We start from the raw sequence: 22,712 nt of genomic DNA, 5'->3' as shown, positions 1-22,712 counted from the left end.
AGATTTTACTCTGGATTACATTTAGGCTACTTTTCATCCCGGAAAATGTATGGTTCCCGCGTGATTTGTGAAAAACTGAATTCCACGCGGATGAAGTCGCGGGCGTCCGCTAGTTCCATACCTATAAATCTGCATTTACGTTAACGCGATAGTAACAATTTGAAAATATTGAAAACTCACACTAGGCACCCAGAATTCGTTTCCAGTGGCTAAGAATACAGATCAGCATTCGGAAGTCTGAATGACCATCTCACATTACATTTTTTAAATTATTTTTTTTTATATTCTTGAATCAATTATTAATTTGTTATTATGAATATCTATTTGAATTGTTAACTAGACATTATATTTATCGGTGAAGAGATTTCGTAAAATACCTACTGAAATAATAATGATAGAATATTTATACGTAAAATATTTATTTATTGAGCAATCTGATACAAATTAAGGACGAACATGTTTACGGCGAAGCAAATAAAATTATCCTCGAGCAATAGATTACATCCTTGATTCCGCACGTGTGAATCTTCGAAAAGAATATTTACTGATAGATATTTATATAAGAAACGTTTTACGACAATAATATATTACGGCCGCGCCGTGTTGTTCGACTTGGTAGAGGGCACTACCGTGCCCCTGATTTGTATATCATCATCATATAAGCCGATGGAAGTCCACTGCAGGACAGGCCTTTTGTAGGGACTTCCAAACATCACGATCCTGAGCCGCTTGCATTCAGCGAATCTCTGCGACTCAGTTGATGTCGTCAATTCACCTTATAGGAAACATCTAATATGTATGTATGGCGATATTGCCAGCTCGCGCCGAAGGCGAGAGCTATTGTAAGGAAGCAGAGGCTGTAATTATCAAAGCGCACGTATGTCATACAACGTTTTATAACACATTTACGAGAAAACACACTTTTAACACACTTTCTGAAATGATCTTTGCCTGTTTTCCATAATTATGATGTTATTTCGATACGCTTGTCATTTTTGCGTATAGATAGCGAAGTGCGTGCATTTTTTTTTGGGAAAATGCACCAATAACTGCCAGTATTAATAATAAAGTAAATTAATATTTTTGTGTTTCTGATACAGATATATGGTTCACATTTATTGTCAAAATTATTAAAATCAAAGAATTAAATGTTTTTTTACTATACATTATCTCACAAAGTTAATTTTATTCTTAAAATGAAAAACTCTTTGCCAAGATTTAAAAAAGCAGGTACCGTTCGTTTTTAGACGGATGATAAAGGTTTTATATTACATTACGGCACATGTGCGTGCTGCGTAATGAGATACATTACGATATTGAAATTGGTGAATAAAGCGATACTTTACGAGCAAATGTGTTATAAATACATTTATTATTTTGAGAATGATTAAACACTATTTTACTATCATCATCATCATCATCATCCAACATCATCGTCATCATGGGGTCGACCAACACCGCGTTTTCAAGTGCGGAATCACTATTTTTTAAACCAGAATGTTTTTTTTTTTTTAATTATAACGTTCTTGGGTCCAATATTTATTTATGACCATTATATTTATTGAATACATTTTTAGTATTAAATAAAGTGATGTGATACATGTTAAAATTAAAATTTTAAATACCAAATGTAAAAAAAAATAACACAAAATTAAATGTTCAAACGTACCTTGACTACATGTACAATGTACATTTTGTGTACATATTTTTTTTTAATGTCCAATAGCTTCTACGTATAAAGAGTACCTCACCTACTAAAGGAGCACCTACACAAGCAGCGTTTTGGAAATAGAAGATGTTAATATATACAGAAATATGAATAGTCTGTGGTCATTTGGGCGCGCACCGCATGTTTATTTGACCAACCAAATAGAGATTGGCCGACCGCCACGGAACACTCATCTTTATTCATTGCAATAGATTCATACAATACATAACAAAACGTTATCTTCCTTCCGTATACATTTATCATCATCAATAGCAGCCGATTAACGTCGACTACTGGACATAGGTCTCTTGCATGGACTTCCAAACACAAAAGTCTCGAGCCGCCAGCATCCAGCGGCTCCTTGGTCCATCTAGTGAGGGGTCGACCAACACCGCGCTTTCCGGTGCGGGGTCTCCATTCCAGCACCTCGGCACCCCAACGTCCATCAGCTCTTCGAACTATATGGCCTGCCCATGTGCATACATTCCGGTGTACATAGTCAAGTGAAAAAATCATCGTAATCGAAATATCCCCTTCCTAGTTAACTTTAAAACCTGCATTGCCTTGGTCCATTGGTAAACCTAGTGAGATTTTCTTTTCTCTAAAATAATTCAGTGAAATTTCTCTGTTAGGAAGTTACACCCAGTACACCCAGATTTACACCCAGTGTGAGTGTTACACCCGGTGTCTCAGAAAACATACGTTCAGACATCGGTCCTGCAGCGTTATTAAGTATCTTAACATTCAAATAATTAGTCTCTACATGGTTTTTCATCGTATACCTATTCTTTTATGTGATCATCTAACATAGTTATTTCATCAAAATGACCTTAACATATTTTAACATCACAGACCCCACTTATGTATGGTTTTCATATACGAGTAAGGGTATAGCAACATGATTACAATTTGTGATTAGGCGCGAATAGATACCATATTAAATATGCATTCACAATTATAGACCTGTTAATGTATTCGCGAAGTTAATTTCAGTGGCATCATGCATTATTAGATGCTAAAGTCGTGTGCACACTAGGATTAGATTATGTATGGTGATATTCTATTTTCGGAAGGCTGTTTTAGTTGCAAGAATATAGAAAGATCCAGAATGAATCTTTACAAGCAGCGTGGTGAAGCCGGTGAAACCCAAAAAGACCGTCACGCGTCTCCAAAAATTTTATTATTCCATACACATGTGAAATAAAATAATATACTTCGTAGACGAATAATTAATTATTAAATGCACTCAGAAGTACATTATTAGAAACGTATTTTTATTAATTTTGATTCTAATAATTCCGTGGGCATGGAATAAAGCTCTCGGGATTTGGGTTATAACAATTAGAGAAGTTGAAAACACTTTGATATTGTGGTGTTGTCACATTGATGGTTCTGTAAAATTTTAACGAATAACACGTTAGTTTTTAGCTGTTTTTAGTTAGTGTTAATTTTCTTTAGTAGTAAGTACTTCTTTTTTTATTATTAGTAGTATCTTAATAAAAACGTTTTACATTATATTAAAAAGAATCAAGTTTAATGATTTGCGGTAGAATTGGCAATAAATTATTAGGAATCGAGATCAAAATGAAATGAAATAACTTGAAAAATGAAATACTTAATAATTGGGTATACACATTTAACATGTGAGGAGGCGGAGAATAGCATTAAACGTTTGGGATTTAAAAGTTAAGAACGGATGTATACGGTTGGACACGGCTAATATTAACCTAGAGGTAATCTGTTTAATTATTTACGAGCTATGACGTCACAGACAAGCGCACAAAGTAAACACTTTGTGCGCTCATAAGAACCCTCCTTTTGTGTTCAGCTTACAAATACATACAATATGAAGAGTGTACGCAACCAAATCGGTTCAACTATTTAGGAGATACGATGCCACAGACAGACTTATACATACGTCAATCATAAAGTTATATTACGCCTATTTACGTTATAGGCATTAAATACATAATGTAGCTACATTACATTTAAATGAAAAGCGTGAACACGACGAAATCGGTTCAACTGTGTAAGACTACAACGACACATACAGACACATACAGTACACGGTCCTAATTTTTTTTTTCTCATTGACTTGCGCTTGACTACAATCATGCCCGGTGGAAAGCAATGATGATCTCGGTTGGAGCGCGCTTGCCTAGAAAATGCATATTCACTCTTGCCTTAAAGGTGCACAAATTATAAGAGTTTGAAAACAGAAGCTGGAAGGGAATTCCACATCTTCGCTGTTCTTATTAAAAATAACGATATACGTAAAACACGCAACTTTGTCTGTGTCGATGGTTATAAATACACACCCGTCCATGCAATGTGAAACGTGCACAATTCTTTTCTGGAACGGACCAACTTGGCATGCATCCAAAACGGACGTTCCTTCGTATTCACCGAACGCAGTTTAGTTGACGCTAGGTTAACCTAATAGATTCAACAGAATTCAATCTCCACATACTAGTGCTATGCATTAAAGTGCTTATGTTTGAATTTACCCTTATATTAATTAGGCATCTATAAATGTCAGTGCTTTGAATAAAGTCAAGTTGTTATTTACTTCTTGAACAACTAATGTTTGTAAACAAAGACCATGTAAGTTGAAATCTCGTTTTTTTTTTGTTAATATTATTTTATTGCTAAGTTAATTACAATTGTATCCGTTTGCGAGTATGTTATCTTTTATCTTTTGTGAGTGATTAAAATAGTAAATCTATTTATTAAAATAGCCTATAGATGGCAGTTTTGATCGTAATAATTTGTATTTAGTATTAAGGTGACAAACCAAATGCGCTTGTATTTTTTTTGTAATTTAAATAATATGGACATTTATGGTCCCACGACTCATTTGATAACGCGCTGGAAACATGGACAATAACAATGGTTAGTAATAATAGATACAGATTAAATATGAATATTACTTACTACTAACTACAATGAATGTAGTATTCTGTATTATTACTGTTTACTATTGCTCTGCTATCCTAATTAGAAATCTAAAATGCTAACGGGTAGTATAGTGGGCTTTGCTAACAACATTAATTCTATTTTATTACTGAAAATTATTCCCTCTATTTTGTTGTTGTGTAATTTTGCTATTATAATTATTGCAGGCGCTCTGAAATTGAATTGGAATTATTTAAATTGGATTTGTATATTGATAGTGAATTGGTGATATTAGTTAAGGAATTCGATCATCTATAGCCGTAAATGTTTATGTGTTATATGCTTAATCTATGTGTTTTTATTCAGTATTTCTTTCATCTTGTTACTAGCTAGTATAAAACTCAGTACAACTTTTCAGGTCGGAGTTTTGTGGTGTGACATCCTCGTGCTTCAGAGAGAACGTTAAGCAATTGGTCCCGGTCATTATTATTGATATCCTTAGCCTGCCAACCGCATTAAAGCGGGATGGCGGCTCCCATATACGGCTCACTGCTGAGCTCGAGACTCCTTTCAGAATGAGAAGGTTAAGGCCAATAGTCCACCAAGCTGGCCCAATGCGGATTGGCAGACTTCACACACGCGAATTTGTTAAATGTAGGACTATTTAACCTTTTTACTTTATTAGAGCCATTTTGTATTTTAAAAAAAAAGTACCGGTCAAGTTGAGAAAAGGAGGAGGCCTTTTTGAAGTCGGTTAAAAAGTCTCCACAAATGGCCCATGTCCAGCACTGACTCCATTGGCTGATGATTATGATGAAGATGGATAATGTTCGTTCTTTATTTGATGTTGATGATGATGTTTCTTTTCAGGTATATAAAAATAGTTATATTACTGCTAACCGTGTCTGCGGTATCAGGGCTGCCTGGCTTGTGTGACCAGACCCCGCGCCAGGCGAAGGTGTTGACGCCTAGCGAGAATAACTATTTCCGGTTAACAATCGACACTAAGAACTCTAGCGTCTATGGTCTCGCTCAGACTTATGTTTGTAAGTACTTAATACAGAGATATATTGTAATGCGAAAGTAAGTCTGTCACTATTTCACTAAATTAAACTACAAAAGGGGAGGAATTTTGCTTTTTTATGTAAGTCCTTAAATCCGTATTAATGCAGTGTGTACTGAAATCTAGAAACTAAACAATCATTTTAGCAGTGATTTGTCTGCTATTTTTAACCGACTTCCAAAAAGGAGGAGATTCTACGTTCGGCTGTATGTATGTTTATTTTTCATCTAATGTTAAGTTTAGGTTAATTTTTAAGATAAATAAGATAAATATACTTTATTTGCACACCACAAAGACAAAAACAAGTGAAATAAAAAACAAATTAGGAAGAGATCAGCATACAAAAGGCGGCCTTATCGCTAAGTAGCGATTTCTTCCAGGCAACCTTCGGTTTAGGAAAACTTAAGGACATCAGCAGGTGACGTAAAACAAAAATAACCATATTATTAGTAATACACATACATACAAATAATTTACATCCTAATACATAAACAATATTACACAAATACCTACAATAATGAATAAAATACATATCAAAATATACTAATAAATACCTTATATTGAAAAGAAATAATATATACATATCGTCTTTACTGCACCAGATAATGAGTCTTTACGGCATTTTTAAAAATGTCCAGTGTCTTTGATTGCCGTATGTTTAAAGGGAGAGCATTCCATAACTTAACGGCTTGCACAACGAAAGAATGTTTATAAAATTTCGTCTTATCGGGTAATAAAGTTAGTAATCGACACTGTCTCAGTTCAGACTGCTCTCCCTGAAACGTAAATTTCTCCTTCAGATACACAGGAGATTTTGGATTAAACAACACACAGTACAAAAGTGAAAGTACATGCAGATCCCGGCGACGACGAATAGGGAGCCACTTGAGCTTCTGACGGAATTCAGAAATATGGTCATATTTGCGTAGGCTAAATATGAACCGAATAGCAAGATTTTGAAGTCGCTCAAGTTTATTGAGTTGGTCCTCAGTTATATTTAGATAGCTCGCGTCCGCGTAATCTAAAACCGAAAGAAGAAGAGAATGTGCTAACATAACTTTAGTAGGAATTGGTAAAAATGATCTTAAACGTCTCAGTGAGCCAAAATTTTTGTGTTGGAAGTCGTTTTAATTTTTTTAAATAAATTTTTTTGTCTCTTTCTAACCTCCCACTTCCCTAAAATGGGGGGTGGAAGTTTGTATGGAGCATTTGTAAGGTAGGGTAGGGGTAGGTTAGGTGGGGAAGAAGCACACCTAAGACAAAGCGAAGCTTGACCGGGTCTGCTAGTAGGATATAACTTTAATCTATACTAATATTATAAAGCTGAAGAGTTTGTTTGATTGAACGCGCTAATCTCAGGGACTACTGGTCCGATTTGAAAAATTCTTTCAGTGTTAGATAGCCCTTTTATCGAGGAAGGCTATAGGCTATATTATCTCCATATTCTTACGGGAAAGGGAATTACGCGGGTGAAACCGCGCGGCGTCAGCTAGTAAATGATAAAACAGCAATACACAGCATCCATAATACAAGTTAAGCTTACTTTATGGCTAGGTAGTGATGTGTGTATAGTCCGTATTTATTCATTATTTATTTCACAGTAATCTTGGAGTCTTACGAGAAAGTTCGTCCGTTCAGATGGTTCATGATCACAGTGGAAGATGCGTCTGTGGACAACAATACGATGAACTTCGACTATCGCTCGGTGGACGTGGGCAGTCTCAAGACCCTAGACACGAATAGATTGGCTCGTTACAGTGAGCGCTGTTATAACTCTGTTGAGAATTCCGATAACTCTGAGAAGTTAAGAGTTGAGGTAACTGTTTTTTTTAATGATTATCTTAGAATTTTTAGTGTAAGCAATAAGTGCAAATAAATAAATTCATATGAAATACCCTGGACACGTACAGACTAGCTCGGTACAGTGAGCGCTGTTATAACTCTGTTGAGAATTCCGATAACTCTGAGAAGTTAAGAGTTGAGGTAACTGTTTTTTTTTTAAATAATTATTTTAGAATTTTTAGTGTAAAAATAAGCGCGAAAAATTTAATTCATCTGAATTTCATTTTAACATTTCCGTCTCTGAAATTCGAAATTTTTGTTAATGCTTTGTTGTTAGTAATTAATACACTACTCAGCAATCAGCATTAGACTCTGTGAATCTATACTTCTATAGATACTAATATTATGGGTACAGTTTGTGGTATTGCATGGGTAATCTCTTAGTCTCAAGACCCTGGACACGAATAGTCTGTCTCGGTACAGTGAGCGCTGTTATAACTCGGTTGAGAATTCCCATAACTCTGAGAAGTTTGAGGTAACTGGTTTTATTTTTGACCAGCTTCAGAAAAAGAGGTTCTCAATTCGATTCGGTTGGCTAGTATTTTTTATATTCAGTCAAAAGTGAACTTTCTGAATTGTCTCCCACCATGGAAGTCTGCCAATCCGCATAGGGCCAGCGTGGTGGACCAAGGCGAATATGGGTTAATGAATGAATGGAAATAAAATACGTTGGTATTCAAGTTAAAACTGAACTAAATCTTATTTTAAGCGGCAAAATTTTCTGTTTGTCGCCCTGTTTTTATGAGGCAGTTTATTATTATTATTTTAATAAAACGTAATGAATTTACAAAACTATTTTTTGTAATCTAGTGTAAAACAGCCGCATGGCGTGACATCTTGCGGGAAAAAGTCGTGAATATGTGATAGGGGTCACGACCCTCAGTAATGAGGAACACGACGCGGAGAGAGAGATAACGATATAATTTTCAGGTACATTGGGTATCACCGAAAGAAAACATTCAAAACAAAGACCAGACAGTCCGGCTCCGTGCGATGGTGGCTGAAAATGAGGAGGTGTGGTACGTCGGGGATGACCTGACGTTAGTGCTGAAGAAGGATGACAGCAAACCGTTAGACCAATTACCCACTACCCCGTTGGAGAAATGTTACTTGTGTAGTGAAGCTCGGTACGAGGTTAGTGTGCAGTGGCGTAGCGCGCATTGGAGGGGTACTGTATCAAAATTAGTTGGGGGCCCAATGAAGGGTATAAAGATTTCTCATAAAAGAAAAAAGAAACAACAAATGCTTGTTTAAAATAAATAACTATGATAGTGACTTTACTCAAGTAAAAAAAAAGATTGCTTTTCAAGCATTGTCATTTCTGAAGTGACCACCACTGGGGAAGCATCAGATTAAGTGATATTGTGGATTACATTTTACAAATTTTTGCTTTCACACGTTAGGGGTTCCTGTAGTCCGGGGGCGCCGTATCATTGATACGGCTAATACGGCGGTAGCTACGCAAGGACGTATTTTTATACAAGGACAAATGAACCTTTGACTGTGATCTCGCCTGGGAGGCAATTCTGTAACGATGTTTTGTTGAAACGTAACGCAAGTGCAAGTTTGCTCTTTCTATAGTGTCGTGTTAGATACAGAAAGAGATAGAGGTGAATTCGAAAGTATTTTATAAAAGCCTCAACAACTCAACGGTAAAGAGACTGATCACCGAGAGATGGTGGTACGATCCTCGCCCGCTGGACTATTGTTGTAACCACTCCTAACGTAATCATATTCCACTAAGTGAGAATGAGAATATTGGTCATATCTAAAAGATACGGCAAATATTCTTTTAAAAATATACAATTCTCTCATCTTTGATCTCTAAGCCGTATTTACTTGGATTTCGACATCAAGGTCTCATTTTTCATCTGTCTTATAAGAGTAACGTCGGGTATATTATTTCCCAAATTTCTAAATTTCAAATGAGTTTCATGAGTCGTAAAATTTCAGGTAGTATTCCAAGGACAGTGGTCAAGAATGTTGCACCCTCACCAATATCCGAGTAAGCCTGATGAAAATGAATACAGCCATATGATAGGCGCTTCTCACGCTTACGATTACACTTTGTGGAAGCCAGATGACAACGCTAGTCCTGGGTTGAAGACTCTGGCTGAAACTGCCAATGTCACTGAGCTGGAGAGAGAAATCATCAACGCGGTAAGTTTAAAGGTCAAAGCACATATAATATTCACTTTGAAAGGGGTCCTTATCAGTTCTCATGGCCACCTTAACCCTCAGATCAATTAGATCGAGACCTGACTCGCTAGACGTTGCCTCTCCCCGTCAAAGTATATAAGATCAACGATTTAATGCGTTTATAGAAACTGTTTTCGATGATTCATTGTTGTAGTTAATCGTTTTCGTCGTTTATGGAGCTCCCTGAAAATGACGGTTTGTGAAAAAACGGTCAACAACTTTTAGTTTCCTAAAAGATGATGTTATGTTTCATTTGTCTGTATCTCTAAACTTGGGTATTTATGTCAAATTTTCAATAAGGACAATATCTAAAAAAGATCGATTTTTCAGCTAATACCAAAATAGTTAATTGTTGTAAATATTTTTGGTGAATTTTGGTGCGATACTGGTCCATAGGTATTAGTCTGAGTCACAACCTCGCAGTCATTAGGGTCAAATCGTGATCGAGCCCAACTCCGACTAACCCAACTCGTGCTCAACAGTGAGCCGAATATGTTTAATGATGATGGTACTTATAACATATAATGATGGGTTTCCGGTTCCGGTTTCACAGTGTAAACACAAGTTTTTCAGTGCTCCCGAATAATTAAAGTTAAATTACGTGTTAAACTCACTAAATCAACAAAAAAACAGTGACTTACAGTAATACGGAACAGTGCCACGCTTTTACAGTGATTTTACGTTGAATCTATAACAATCCTCTAGTTAAATTAGTGACGAAAACTTTGTGACTTTTTTCAACGCGAACCGTTAACTAAACAAACGTGTTTAAATAACTATAAATTGGTAATTATCGACCTAAACGCCGACCGACACAAACAATAACAAAACAGCTGATTGGTCCTGTCAACTGTCAAAAGTCAGAGGTCAGAACAAGAAAGTATTGCCAACTTACAAATATTATAACTAGTCCATAGACAATTTCGGACTTGGATTCCTGTCTTTTGGTATAAGGCTGGTTATACACACTGTATTTATACTTGACTTCATACTTACAAGTTATAAATAAAAATGGAAGAACAATTTCAATTATTATTTGATAAAATGAACGAAATGCAAAATCAAACGGTGGAATTAACTAACAAAATCATGGATAAAATTGATGAAAAATTAAAACCTGTCCTGGAAGAAAATAAAAATTTAAAACTTAAAATTGAGAACTTGGAAAAAAAAGTGGAGTATCTGGAGAGAGAAAAGAAAAGCAATAATATTATAATTCATGGGTTACGAGAAGAAGAGAAGTCTACATTGGATTTATTTCAAAGCGTGAAAAAGTGTTTTTTTGACGAACTGCAAATAACCTTAGAGGAATTTGAAATAAATAAAATCCATCGCATTGGCAACAATATTAATGGTGAGAGACCAAGACCTACGCTTATTTCCCTAGTAAGCGGGTGGAAAAAGAGTGACATTATGAAAAATAAAAAAAAACTCAAAGAATTATATATAACCGAAGACTTCTCAAAGGAGACCTTAGAGAAGAGGAAGGCTCTACAACCTAAATTAATTGAAGAAAGGAAAAAAGGAAATTTTGCCTACATAAAATATGATAAGCTTGTTGTGAAGGAAAAAACAGTTGCGAAAGATAGGAGGAAGAGAGAAATATCTACATCCCCGCAAACAGATTTACATCCAAAAAAGCAACAGACATTTCACTCCTCTAAGAATAGCCGAACAAATGCATTTGATCTAATGAGAGTTCGATCAAACTCTCTCTCAACCAGCCCTCTAACAAAAAAACAATAGCAACGAAATACCGACGACCGGAATCAAAAAACAAATATAAAGAATAATAACAACCAAACAATAAAACATCCTCCCCCAAGCCGATTGGTCATCGTGGGGGAAAATGACCAAGACCCCCTAAGTATAAAAAAATGTACCACAGATATATTTATAGCTACCTTTAATGCAAGATCGTTACGAACTGCTGAAAAACTTCTAGAACTGGATCTAGTCATTGCTGAAATTAAATGGGACATAATAGGTATCAGTGAAATGAGAAAATTTGGAGAAGGTATAGAAGACCACGGTAACTACATATTGCAATATAAAGGCGAGACACCAGGTTTGTATGGTGTAGGATTTCTAGTCAAAAAGAGACTTGCACATAATATTGAAGAATTTAAAGGGATCTCCGAAAGAATAGCTGTTCTGAATATAACGTTACCCTTGAACAAAGCAGAAAAATGGACCATCATTCAAGCGTACTCACCAACTGAAGCAGAAAAGATAGATAATGTTGAGAAAATTGAAAAATTCTATGAAGACTTAAGAATAGCTGTACAATATTCACATAAGAATCTTATAGTAATGGGTGATTTTAATGGACAGATTGGGAAATGTAATAATAGTGGAGAAGAATATACAATTGGAAAATACGGACAAGGTAAAAGAACAAAAAACGGAGATAGATTGATAACATTTGCAATGGAAAACAAACTTAGAATTCTCAATAGTTTCTTCAAGAAAAAGAAATCAAGGAGGTGGACTTGGATTTCACCAAATGGATTACATAAAAACGAAATTGATTTTATTATGTCCAATAAATTTAAGACTTTTCAGGATATATCAATCATTCACAATTTAAATTTTTATTCTGACCATAGAATGGTACGTGCAAAATTAACAGGCACACCTATAAAGACAGCTAGAAGATTGCATAATGATAAATCTGCCATTGTTTGCACCGGAAACAACAATCAACTTAGTACTAACTTACAGAAACTAATTGACGAAAGTAACTTTACAACGATGCCTCTTCAAGCTAAGTACGAACATGTTATAAATTTATTAAAAACAGAAACAAAGAAAGTAAATGCAAAATGTAAAACGGAAATTTCTAACAAAACACTACAGCTGTTACAAGAACGAAAAGAACTTTTTAATAAAAAAGATAAAAAATCAAATCGGTCTAAAATAACTGAAATCAGTAAAAAGATAAATGAAAGCATTAGGAAAGATAAGAAACTAAAGAGGCAAAACACATTGAAGAAACATATTGAACGAACTGGTGGTATCAAAAAGGCGATTAAAGAACTAAATCATAAAAAAGATTGGATGCTAAAGATGAAGACTAAAAATGGGAACCATACAAATAAAAGACCAGAAATACTTAAATTAGCTACAGACTTCTACCGGAAGCTATACCAAAGCAGAAACCAAACAGTTGAGATAAACGAAAGATCCTTGGAACCTGAGCCAATACCTAAAATTCTAACGGAAGAAACTATAAAAGCAATTAATACTCAGAAGAGAGATAAGGCAACTGGAACTGATCAAATAACAAATGAACTTCTAAAATCTACCATACAGGTAATTGCTCCTCTATTAACCAATGTATTCAATGAAATTATTGAAACTGAAAATATTCCTACAGACTGGACTAAGTCGATAATTACATTGTTGCATAAGAAAGGCGATAAGGGAGAAATTGGAAACTACCGACCAATTAGTTTGATGTCGAATGTATATAAGGTTTTTTCAAAAATAATTTTGTCCCGAATTACACTTACACTTGACGAAAACCAGCCAAAAGAGCAGGCAGGTTTCCGTGCCAAATATTCAACTATAGATCATATACATGTTCTGAGACAAACATTACAAAAATATAATGAATACAATAAAATTTATTACCTAGGATTTGTTGATTATAATAAAGCCTTTGATTCCTTGGAACATGAATATATATGGGAGGCAATGCGTAGCCAGGGTATTGAACAAAAATATATTCGACTATTAAAGAAGATATACTCGAAAAGTACAGCTCAAGTCAGGCTGGAAACAACGGGGGAAGCGTTTCCTATACAGAGAGGCGTTCGACAGGGAGACCCGATCTCACCCAAGTTGTTTTCAGCAGCCCTGGAAATGATATTCAGGAACCTGGACTGGGACAAAAATGGACTCAACATAAACGGAGAAAATCTAAACCATCTACGTTTCGCAGACGATCTAATTATATTTTCTGAATGTCCCATAAAGTTACAGCAAATGCTACAACAATTATCAATCCAGAGTGCGATAGCAGGGCTCTCAATGAACACAACTAAGACAAAAATTATGACTAATGGCCCAAAGACATATAATATAGAAGTAAACATGGAAAACATTGAATATGTAGAGGAGTACGTTTATCTTGGACAACTAATATCCATAAACGATACAATGAAAAAAGAAATTGACAGAAGAGTATCTAACACGTGGAAAAGATACTGGTCCCTTAGTGAAATAATGAAAAATATAGATATGCCAATTAAGGAGAAAAGGAAAATATACAACACATGCATTTTGCCATGTTTAACGTATGGCTGCCAAACATGGGCATTAACAGAAAAATTAATAAATAAAATAAATATATGTCAAAACGGAATAGAAAGAAGTGTAACTGGAGTTAGGAGAAAAGATAGAGTAAAGTTAACAAAAATTAAAAAGACTACTAAATTTAAGAATGTGGAAAAAGTATACAAAACACTAAAATGGCAGTGGACAGGACACATGATACGGGAAAAGGGCGAGAAATGGACAAAAACAATTTCAGAATGGTATCCAAGGGATGGTAAGAGGAATAAAGGAAGACAGGTGAAACGTTGGGAGGATGATTTTAAAAAGGTCGCCGGTCCTGAATGGATGAGAATGGCGAAGGACAGAGAAAAGTGGAGATCGTTAGGGGAGGCCTATGTCGAAGGACAAGCTGCTAATTATTAAGAATTATGTATATACTTTAAAATGTAAATCTTAAATACCGGCAGTAATAAAGGCTTATTTTATTTATTTATTTACTTATAACAGATAATTCATTTACAGATGTCCTTAGAGGGTGGGACAAGGACCTTAATAAGGGGTAAAAGACGTCGTCACCCGTACATGTCGGAGCCATCAGATTCAATATTCCGTGTGGACAGGATACACCATATGTTCTCAGTTGTTGTAGCCATAAAGCCCTCACCAGACTGGTTCTTGGGTGTGACGAGATTTGAGCTTTGTACAAAATTGGGTTGGCTGGAGGAAAGCACCATACCCCTGTACCCTTGGGACGCCGGAGTAAGAGACGGTATATCTTATGAGGTAAATATTTTTTATATAGTAAAATATTATGTAATAGAACATTGATTCTAAATAATGATGTAAGATGATGGTAGCAAAAGAATACCGGCTGAGGTTTTTTACAGACTTCTATTGAGATTTCAGATATCGAAATGCGTAAATGTGTCATTCTAATGTAGCCTAATATTATGAAGAGGTAAAGTTGTGGTCTTATAAAGGGTAATACAGAGATTTTCAGCCGCTTGAATTGATGATTTTGAATTTTTTTTTACCAATTCAAAGATCCATTATTTGTGACTCTTATAGGCGATTATTTGTATTCCTACGGGAGCGGGAACTACGAAAGCAGAACCACAGGCTTAACCTATACCTTTATATACTTTGGTAAGAGCCGAAATAACAACATGTGCATAGTAGACTTATAACTAACAAAGTGCATACAATTTTATTTATTTCGAATAAACAAACTCACAGTCGCATTAACTCTTTATCAACATCATCTACTTTAGACGATAGATAAACTGCTGACCTCCTGCAAGGACTAAGCGATATCCTTCATTTGACTGGTTTCCTTATTTATCACTAGCTGACGCCGCGAGGTTTCACCAGCGTGGTTCCCGTCACGTAGGATTACGGGGATAACATATAGAATTCCCCGATAAATGGGCTATCTCACACTGAAAGAATTTATCAAATCGGACCAGTAGTTCCTGAGATTAGCACGTTCAATTAAACAAACAAACAAACTCTTCAGCTTTATAAATTAGTATAGATTATCAGCATACGTGAATGGTTCTCTACAGGGATAGGTCTCCAAATATAAGCTTCTCTCCAGGCAATAGGAGAAAAGCTTATACCCACGCACTGCTTCAATCATCATCATTACCAGCCGTTAAACGTCCAATGCTGGACATAGGCTTCTTGTATAGATATAAACGCCACGGTCGCGAGCCGCTAGCATCCAGCAGCTTCCTACAATGACTACCACTATGCTTTCCGGTGCGGGGTCGCCATTCCAGCACCTTGGCACCGCAATATCCATCGGCTCTTCAAGCTAAACTGACTTGCCTTTTGCACTTCAACTTCGCGAATCACTGAGCTATGTTGGTGACTTTGGTTCTTCTGCGGATAAGCTCTTTTCTAATTCGATCACGCAGATAAACTTTAAACAAATCTCGTTCCATTGCCTCTGAGTGACTCTGAGCCTTCTTATGAAGCATATGGTTAGCGACCAAGTCTAGGATCCGTAGGTCATCGCTGCATCAATGTTAGTGCTCATTCCATCGCCTTTGAGTGACTCTGAGCCTTCTTATGACTTATGAGGCCCATGGTTAGCGACCAAGTCTCGGATCCATAGGTCATCTCTGCTTCAATATTAGTTATGATAAATTAAAAAGCAAAGCAAGTTAAAGTCAAGGAAAAAGTTTCTTAAGTTTTTGTATTGTTTCTTAGTCGCCCACTTCAGTGACGACGCCAGTGGACGCGATAAGCAGAGTGGCTTTTGGGTCGTTTGACAAGCAGTCGCCATTTTATCAGCTCAACCTCAACGATATGAAGCCGTTCGCTTATCTCCACGTCGAAAGACTAGCGGTTTATCCGTTGAAAGAAGATTGCGAGAAAGGTGAGGACTATTTCCGGTTTTGTCTTTGGAAAGATTTTTTTTAATTCTTTACAAGTTAGCCCTTGACTATAATTTAACCTGATAGTAAGTGATGATGCAATCTAAGATGAAAGCGGGCTAACTTGTTAGGAGGAGGATGAAAATCCACACCCCTTTCGGTTTCTACACGACATCATACTGGAATGCTAACGCTTGGCGGTACGTCTTTGTCGGTAGGGTGGTAACTATCCAAGGCCGAAGCCTCCCACCAGCCAGACCTGGACCAATTAAGAAAACCTCAATCGGAGATCGAACTCAGGACCTCCGTCTTGTAAATCCACCGCGCATACCACTGCACCACGGAGGCCGTCAAAGATTAACTTTGTTTGTAAAAATACAGTTTTAAAAACTCAATATGGAACGTGGAAACTTGTCTATCTGAGAATTTTTTTTAAACTGAAACCGCATTACATTTTTAATTCAAAATAATAAATAAAAATATCAGTCAACAATCTTCACACTTTATCGTGTTCAAAAACCTAAAAATCAGCACAATTTCTAATCCATATAATTAGCAAGTTTAGAAAACCCTGTATCAATGCGAGACCACACAATCCTATCTCCGGACAACATCTGCTAAAGACCCCAAAAAGGTTTTATTGAACTGATCGATTCACAGATTAAAACATTTCCGATCTTTCCCAGAACCCACCGACGAGGGAGATCAGGAACAAGAGAACGAAGCGGAAAACCTCGAGTAAGTGTTACATTTATTCATTACACTTATCTCTAATCTTGTTATACTTAAGGGTAAAACTTCAAACATGGAGATTAGAGTAAGTCCGACGTCAGATATAATACCTATGGATTTTATGGAACGAATTTTGAATCAGCAAAGCGACGTTTTTAGTAGAAAAGTAGAGTTGGCATGGTATATACGGGTTTTAACTCAACAAGTTAATAAATTAATACGCATTTGATATTTACAGGTTCTTTTATAGGGGCTAATTTGATCATTTTAGACGCTTTATATTAGCTTCACTTGTAACTATGTATGTAAGAAAATCTTGGAATCTTAATTTGACCCACTCCCCGGTCTCCGATTAGGATGAAATTTTGCACACGCTCTTAGTTCTGATGACAATACATGACTAGCTAAAAAAACGTCATTACAAATCCAATATGGCGGCCTCCCCAAGATGGCGGACTGGCTGTTTGAAATCGACCCCCATGATATAGATATCAAATGAAATGGTTTGCTGTCAGGAATACGAAAAAACTAGTCACGTGACTTAAATCTAATATTTGTAATTTTTAGTGCGCGGTAAAAGCGTGTATTTTTGTTTTTTAAACTATTTTAAGTTATTATTTTTATTTCATAGTTAACGGAACAAGAATATGTTAAAATTAACCAACACATAACAGAACAAACTACACCAGAGGCATGTGGCATAAATTGTTGTAGGCATTTGTGCCTTCACCAGTGGGGTGAGCAATGCGGGATGCGGAGAACATTTACTTATTTTAGAATTAATTGTATTTCATAATAAACTTCAACAAAAATCAACTAAGTATTAACTTGTCACTAATTTGTAATCACGTATGTATTAAGAACATAAAATGCTTGTTATAGGGAACACATAGAAGAACCAGTTGTACAAGCGTTGAGTGATAACGCAAGAAACGTTTGCGCTGTCACTAAATGGTCTGAATGGTCGCAATGTATGCCGTACACTGGTGCTTGCGGACCCGGCACCCAAGTCAGGACTAGAGACAAAATCAGCAATGTAGTAAGTGTACCTCGTTGATAACTCTTTTCTTACAATCTTGATGAAGTTTCTTCGCCATTGTTACCTTTTACGATAGTGGTCCAAAGACAACCGGACACCGGCCCGTCCATACGGCGAACGGAGCAGTCGCTCCAGGCGCCAAATCCTGGAGAGCGCCTAAATGATAAATATAGTCAATTGCGCCTGATTTTCAATTGGTCACTCCAGAGTATGGTCAAGCTCTTCGCGTTCCATTCTTACTTTACACTAATAAGTCGGTATAGGTATCTACATATTATTAGGAGAGGCGCCATAATTGGATCTCGCTCCATTTTGAAATTTACTTCGGGCCGGCGCTGGTGTGACGTATTAAGGATTATCGAAGGTTGAGAGACGATAGAGTGCGCCTCTGTCTTTGTGCATACCAGAGATTTTTATAGAAAGAAGAAAGCACACTGCAAGGCCAGACCCCCCACTTACAGAAGAGGGGAAGTGAAGCTTTGATCCACCACTCTTCTCTTAATGATGTTTTGTAACTATTGCTATCAGATTTTAATGGTAATGACCGGTACTGAGAGCCGTAATAGCCCAGTGGATATTACCTCTGCCTCCGATTCCGTAGAGTGTAGATCGAATCCGGTCCGGGGCATACACCTCTAACTTTTCAGCTGTGTGAATATTAAGAAATTAAATATCACGTGTCTCAAACGGTGAAGGAAAACATTGTGAGGAAACCTGCATACCAGAGAATTTTCTTAATTCTCTGCGTGTGTGAAGTCTGCCAATCCGCATTGGGCCAGCGTGGTGGACTTTTGGCCTAACCCCTCTTTTTATGAGAGGAAGCTCGAGCTCAGCAGTCAGGCGAATATGGGTTGATAAAAGGGACCGGTACTGAGGGCTTAACTCTCCGACGTACGGGTATAGATTAAGGTATAAATTAGATAGTGTAGCAGTGGCGAAGGATGCAATTTTGACTAAGGTAAGCTGGATGCTTTCAGCTCGAGACCGTTATGTTTGGAAGTCTATACAAGAGGCCTATGTCCAGTAGTGGACGTCCATTGATAATGATGATGATGATAAAGCCATCCCAAAGAAAAGGAAATTCATACCGCTTGATACAAACTCCGATTTCTCATACATACATGCATATATATTTATTACAATTATGAATATGTATGAATGGATTTTTAAAAGATAATCCTCGGAAAACCAGCGGCGAAGAGTCCATACGGGAATCGGCCTGTATGGACTCTTCGCCGCTGTAGTGTTGTGTAGAAAATAGCAAATAAGTCGATAAATCACAGACAGACATTATAAGAATATACTGTTATCGCCACGTTGCAACGACTTGCGGTACGGACGGCTTCAGTGTGGCGTTCGAGCCGTCTACATCCCTTGTTGTGTAATTCTTTATGGGTGACTTGAGTGGAAAAGGGGAGTGTTAGATATCTGTCAAAGGCGCCTTTAACCCTACACACATCGTTCACAAGTACGTGACTCCTTTCAAGGTCATTCTCGGCCATTCTAGGGTCTTATTTTTGTTACAGTATGATTTGTTAATTAAGTTGTCCTGACAAGTGTTGTGAATCTTTGTTCGACATTAGTTTTCTTATATTTGTAATCACTTTTGAGTCCTATAATAATAGATTTTGAATTAGTACAAAACCATGAACCTTAAATATTACAAGTATTCCCACAAACAATACAATTCAATGTTTCCCTACAAAAATCCTTTAACATTTTCCGAAAAATCGGTTTATAAATATTTGAAAATCAAACATTTCAAATCGACGCATCGGTGTAGTTGCCTTACAACAATTGTTAATTCAAACACGATTTCGCTTTTAACCTGTCTCTTCACTTTTTCCAATATTTGACATTTTCGCCGATCAAGTTTACAATTTAATGTTGTTTACTTATTTATCACCACTCCCTCAACTTGGAGTGAAAATGGAATTTACGCGTAAAAATTCTTAGTCATTTATCTCGTACATAAATGCGTATTTCGATAGCGAAAATAATGTATGAATGTAACATGTATGTACTTCAGTTTCCATTTTACATGTATGAATGTAAAATGGAAACTGAAGTGTTTGTTTTATTTTAAACTAAAACCGAAAACTTAAACCAGAGATTACCCACTAAAATCTCACACTCTTCATAATTTTTCATCATTAACTACTCATATTCGGCGTATGTTGAGCACGAGTCTCCTTTCAAGATAAGAAGGGTTAGAATAATAGTCCACCACGCACCAATGCAGATTGGCAGACTATCCACACGTGGAGAATTAACAAAATTCTCTGGTATCCAGGTTTCCTTACGATGTTTTTCCTTCACCTTTTCAAACACATGATATTTCGTTCGTTATCGACCCATATGCGGCTCACTGCTGAGCTCGAGTCTCCTCTCTGAATGTTAGAGGTTAGGCCAATAGTCCACCACGCTAGCCCAATGCGGATTGGCAGACTTCACACACGCAGAGAATTAAGAAATCTGGTATGCAGGTTTCCTCACGATGTTTTCCTTCACCGTCTAAGACACGTGATATTAGTTTCTTAAAATGCACACAACTGAAAGTTTGGAGATGCATGCCCAGGACCGGATTCGAACCCACACCCTCCGGAATCGGAGGCAGAGGTCATATCCACTGGGCATCACGGCTACATGTTATTTAATTTCTTAAAATGAACACAACTGAAAATTTGGAAGTGCATGCCCCGGACCGGATTCGAATCTAGGGTTATCATGGCTTCTTTCACAATCTTTACATCTCTATAATATTAGTAGAGATTCCTTGTTTTGCTACAAAAATCTGCAAAAACTGCACCTATATTTGTACGCATAATATGGAACTTTATTTTCAGAACTTACATTCACAAGTGGATGTGGAGGAAAATCCAGAAGTTTGCCGACAAAGTTACAATAGCGGTCTGACTGAGTTTCAAGAGTGTTTCGTGGATTGCTCCGACAACTAAGTTATGAAGAACCATTAACTGGCATTATATTTCATTTTAATTAATTAAAAAAATAATTTACACAAAAAATATGTAAATATTTCGTTTTTATTTATTCTGTTCCTCTCGTTAAGGTTAAGGTTACAACAATAGGGCCGCCTTTGCATGCTAATTCTTAGTTAAAATTATTTTAGTTTGTTTTTTTTATTTTTGTGTCATTAATTCGACTAGCTCAGCAGTGCTGAGTTAGAGTCTCCTCTCAGAATGAGATGGGTTAGGCCTTAGTCCACCACTCAGGCCAAATGCGGATTGACAGATTTTACAAACGTAGACCTTGACTTCCCTCACCTTATCAGCCGATAGACGTCCACTGCTGGACATAGGCCTTTTGCATGGACCTCCAAGCACAACGATCTCGAGCCGCCAGAATCCAGCGGCTCCCTGCAACCCGCTTGATATCCTCGGTCCACCTAGTGGGGGGTCACCCAATACTGCGCTTACCGGTGCGGGGTCGCCATTCCAGCACCTTGGGACCCCAACGTCCATCGGCTCTTCTAACTATGTGGCTCGCCCATTGCCACTTCAGCTTCGCGACTCGCTGAGCTATGTCAGTGACTTTGGTTCGTCTGCGGATCTCCTCATTCCTGATTCGATCACGCAGAGAAACTCCAAGCATAGCTCGCTCCATTGCCCGCTGAATGTAGAGAATTAAGAAAATTCCCAGGTAGGTATCCTCACGATGTTTCCTTCACCGTTTGAGACACGTGATATTTCATTTCTTAAAATGCACACAACTGCAAAGTTGGAGGTGCATGCCCTGGACAGGATTCGAACCCACGCCCTACGAAATCGGAGACAGACGTCATATCCACTGGGCTATCACAGCTCTCGAAGCTGATGTACTCGTAAGTTTATGTAAAAAAAATCTAGAAAAATAAAATGGAATATTTTCATATTTATAATATCTTCAATTAGATTCTACAAGGCTTCGCTCACACAAATCTTCAGTAATACGAGCATTAAAAAAAATAAGATAATTTCATGACTTTCAGGGGATTTCCAAAATTTTCAATTCTATGTTATTGTGTCAAATAAAGGTACATGAGCTACCATCACGCCTAGTAAGCGATAATGCAGTTTACAGCTATTGTTACACATGCTCATTTCAAGCACGAAAGCATGCTACTATTGAGCAGTTGCTACTTAATAGTATGTGTATCGCAACATTGCTAATAATGAGCATGCTTATTTCGAGCTTGCTCAAGAATCAACAGTCGTGCGATTTATGAGTATGCTGCTTGCTGCGCGGGTGGAAGGGGGCGTGCTTTTAGCGCGTCTGAACAGGTTTGCTAATCAGTTTACTAGTCGATCAGGATTGCTATTCTGTATTCTTTTCACTTTTATATCTCCCTGTCTAACACGATACTATAGACAGAGAGCGATAGATACAAATTAGCATGTGTGATTGGAATGTTTGCTTTGAGCATGCTTATTCAGGAGCATACTTAAAAATAGCATGCTTATTGCTAGCAAATGTAAACTAATGATATGCTCGTTTGGAGCATACTTAATAGCATGCTATTTTAAAGCATGTGTAACAGTACCTTATCGGTTAAATGCACTAGCCTATGATTCT

At 36.9% G+C, this 22,712-nt stretch overlaps 2 protein-coding genes across 2 annotated transcripts; both read left to right on the top strand.

The window, feature by feature from the left end:
- The first annotated feature begins 4,119 nt into the window (after positions 1-4,119).
- LOC112043356 (spondin-2-like) lies at positions 4,120-21,168 on the top strand. The gene is made up of 10 exons (XM_024078738.2): positions 4,120-4,312; positions 5,474-5,649; positions 7,268-7,482; positions 8,439-8,642; positions 9,462-9,668; positions 14,511-14,771; positions 16,203-16,371; positions 17,056-17,107; positions 17,984-18,140; positions 20,987-21,168. Coding segments are annotated over exons 1-10 (1,554 nt in total). The 5' UTR covers positions 4,120-4,310; the 3' UTR covers positions 21,098-21,168.
- Positions 10,279-11,456, top strand: LOC112050118 (uncharacterized). Its single transcript, XM_052888465.1, has one exon. It carries the CDS (start codon positions 10,719-10,721, stop codon positions 11,451-11,453), a length of 735 nt encoding a protein of 244 aa, XP_052744425.1. The 5' UTR covers positions 10,279-10,718; the 3' UTR covers positions 11,454-11,456.
- Positions 21,169-22,712: the final 1,544 nt, after the last annotated feature.

This window comes from Bicyclus anynana, chromosome 22 (genome assembly GCF_947172395.1).
Source record: "Bicyclus anynana chromosome 22, ilBicAnyn1.1, whole genome shotgun sequence".
Taxonomy (NCBI): domain Eukaryota; kingdom Metazoa; phylum Arthropoda; class Insecta; order Lepidoptera; family Nymphalidae; genus Bicyclus; species Bicyclus anynana.
This window is presented reverse-complemented; position numbering and strand designations above follow the sequence as displayed.

Bases quoted from the DNA above. Each gene is read 5' to 3' on its own strand.
- LOC112043356 (XM_024078738.2), top strand. The intron at 14,772-16,202 runs GTAAATATTTTT...ATTGTTTCTTAG, and splicing joins GAGACGGTATATCTTATGAG to TCGCCCACTTCAGTGACGAC. The intron at 17,108-17,983 runs GTAAGTGTTACA...TGCTTGTTATAG, and splicing joins AACGAAGCGGAAAACCTCGA to GGAACACATAGAAGAACCAG.
- LOC112050118 (XM_052888465.1), top strand. From the start codon at position 10,719: ATGGAAGAACAATTTCAATTATTATTTGATAAAATGAACGAAATGCAA.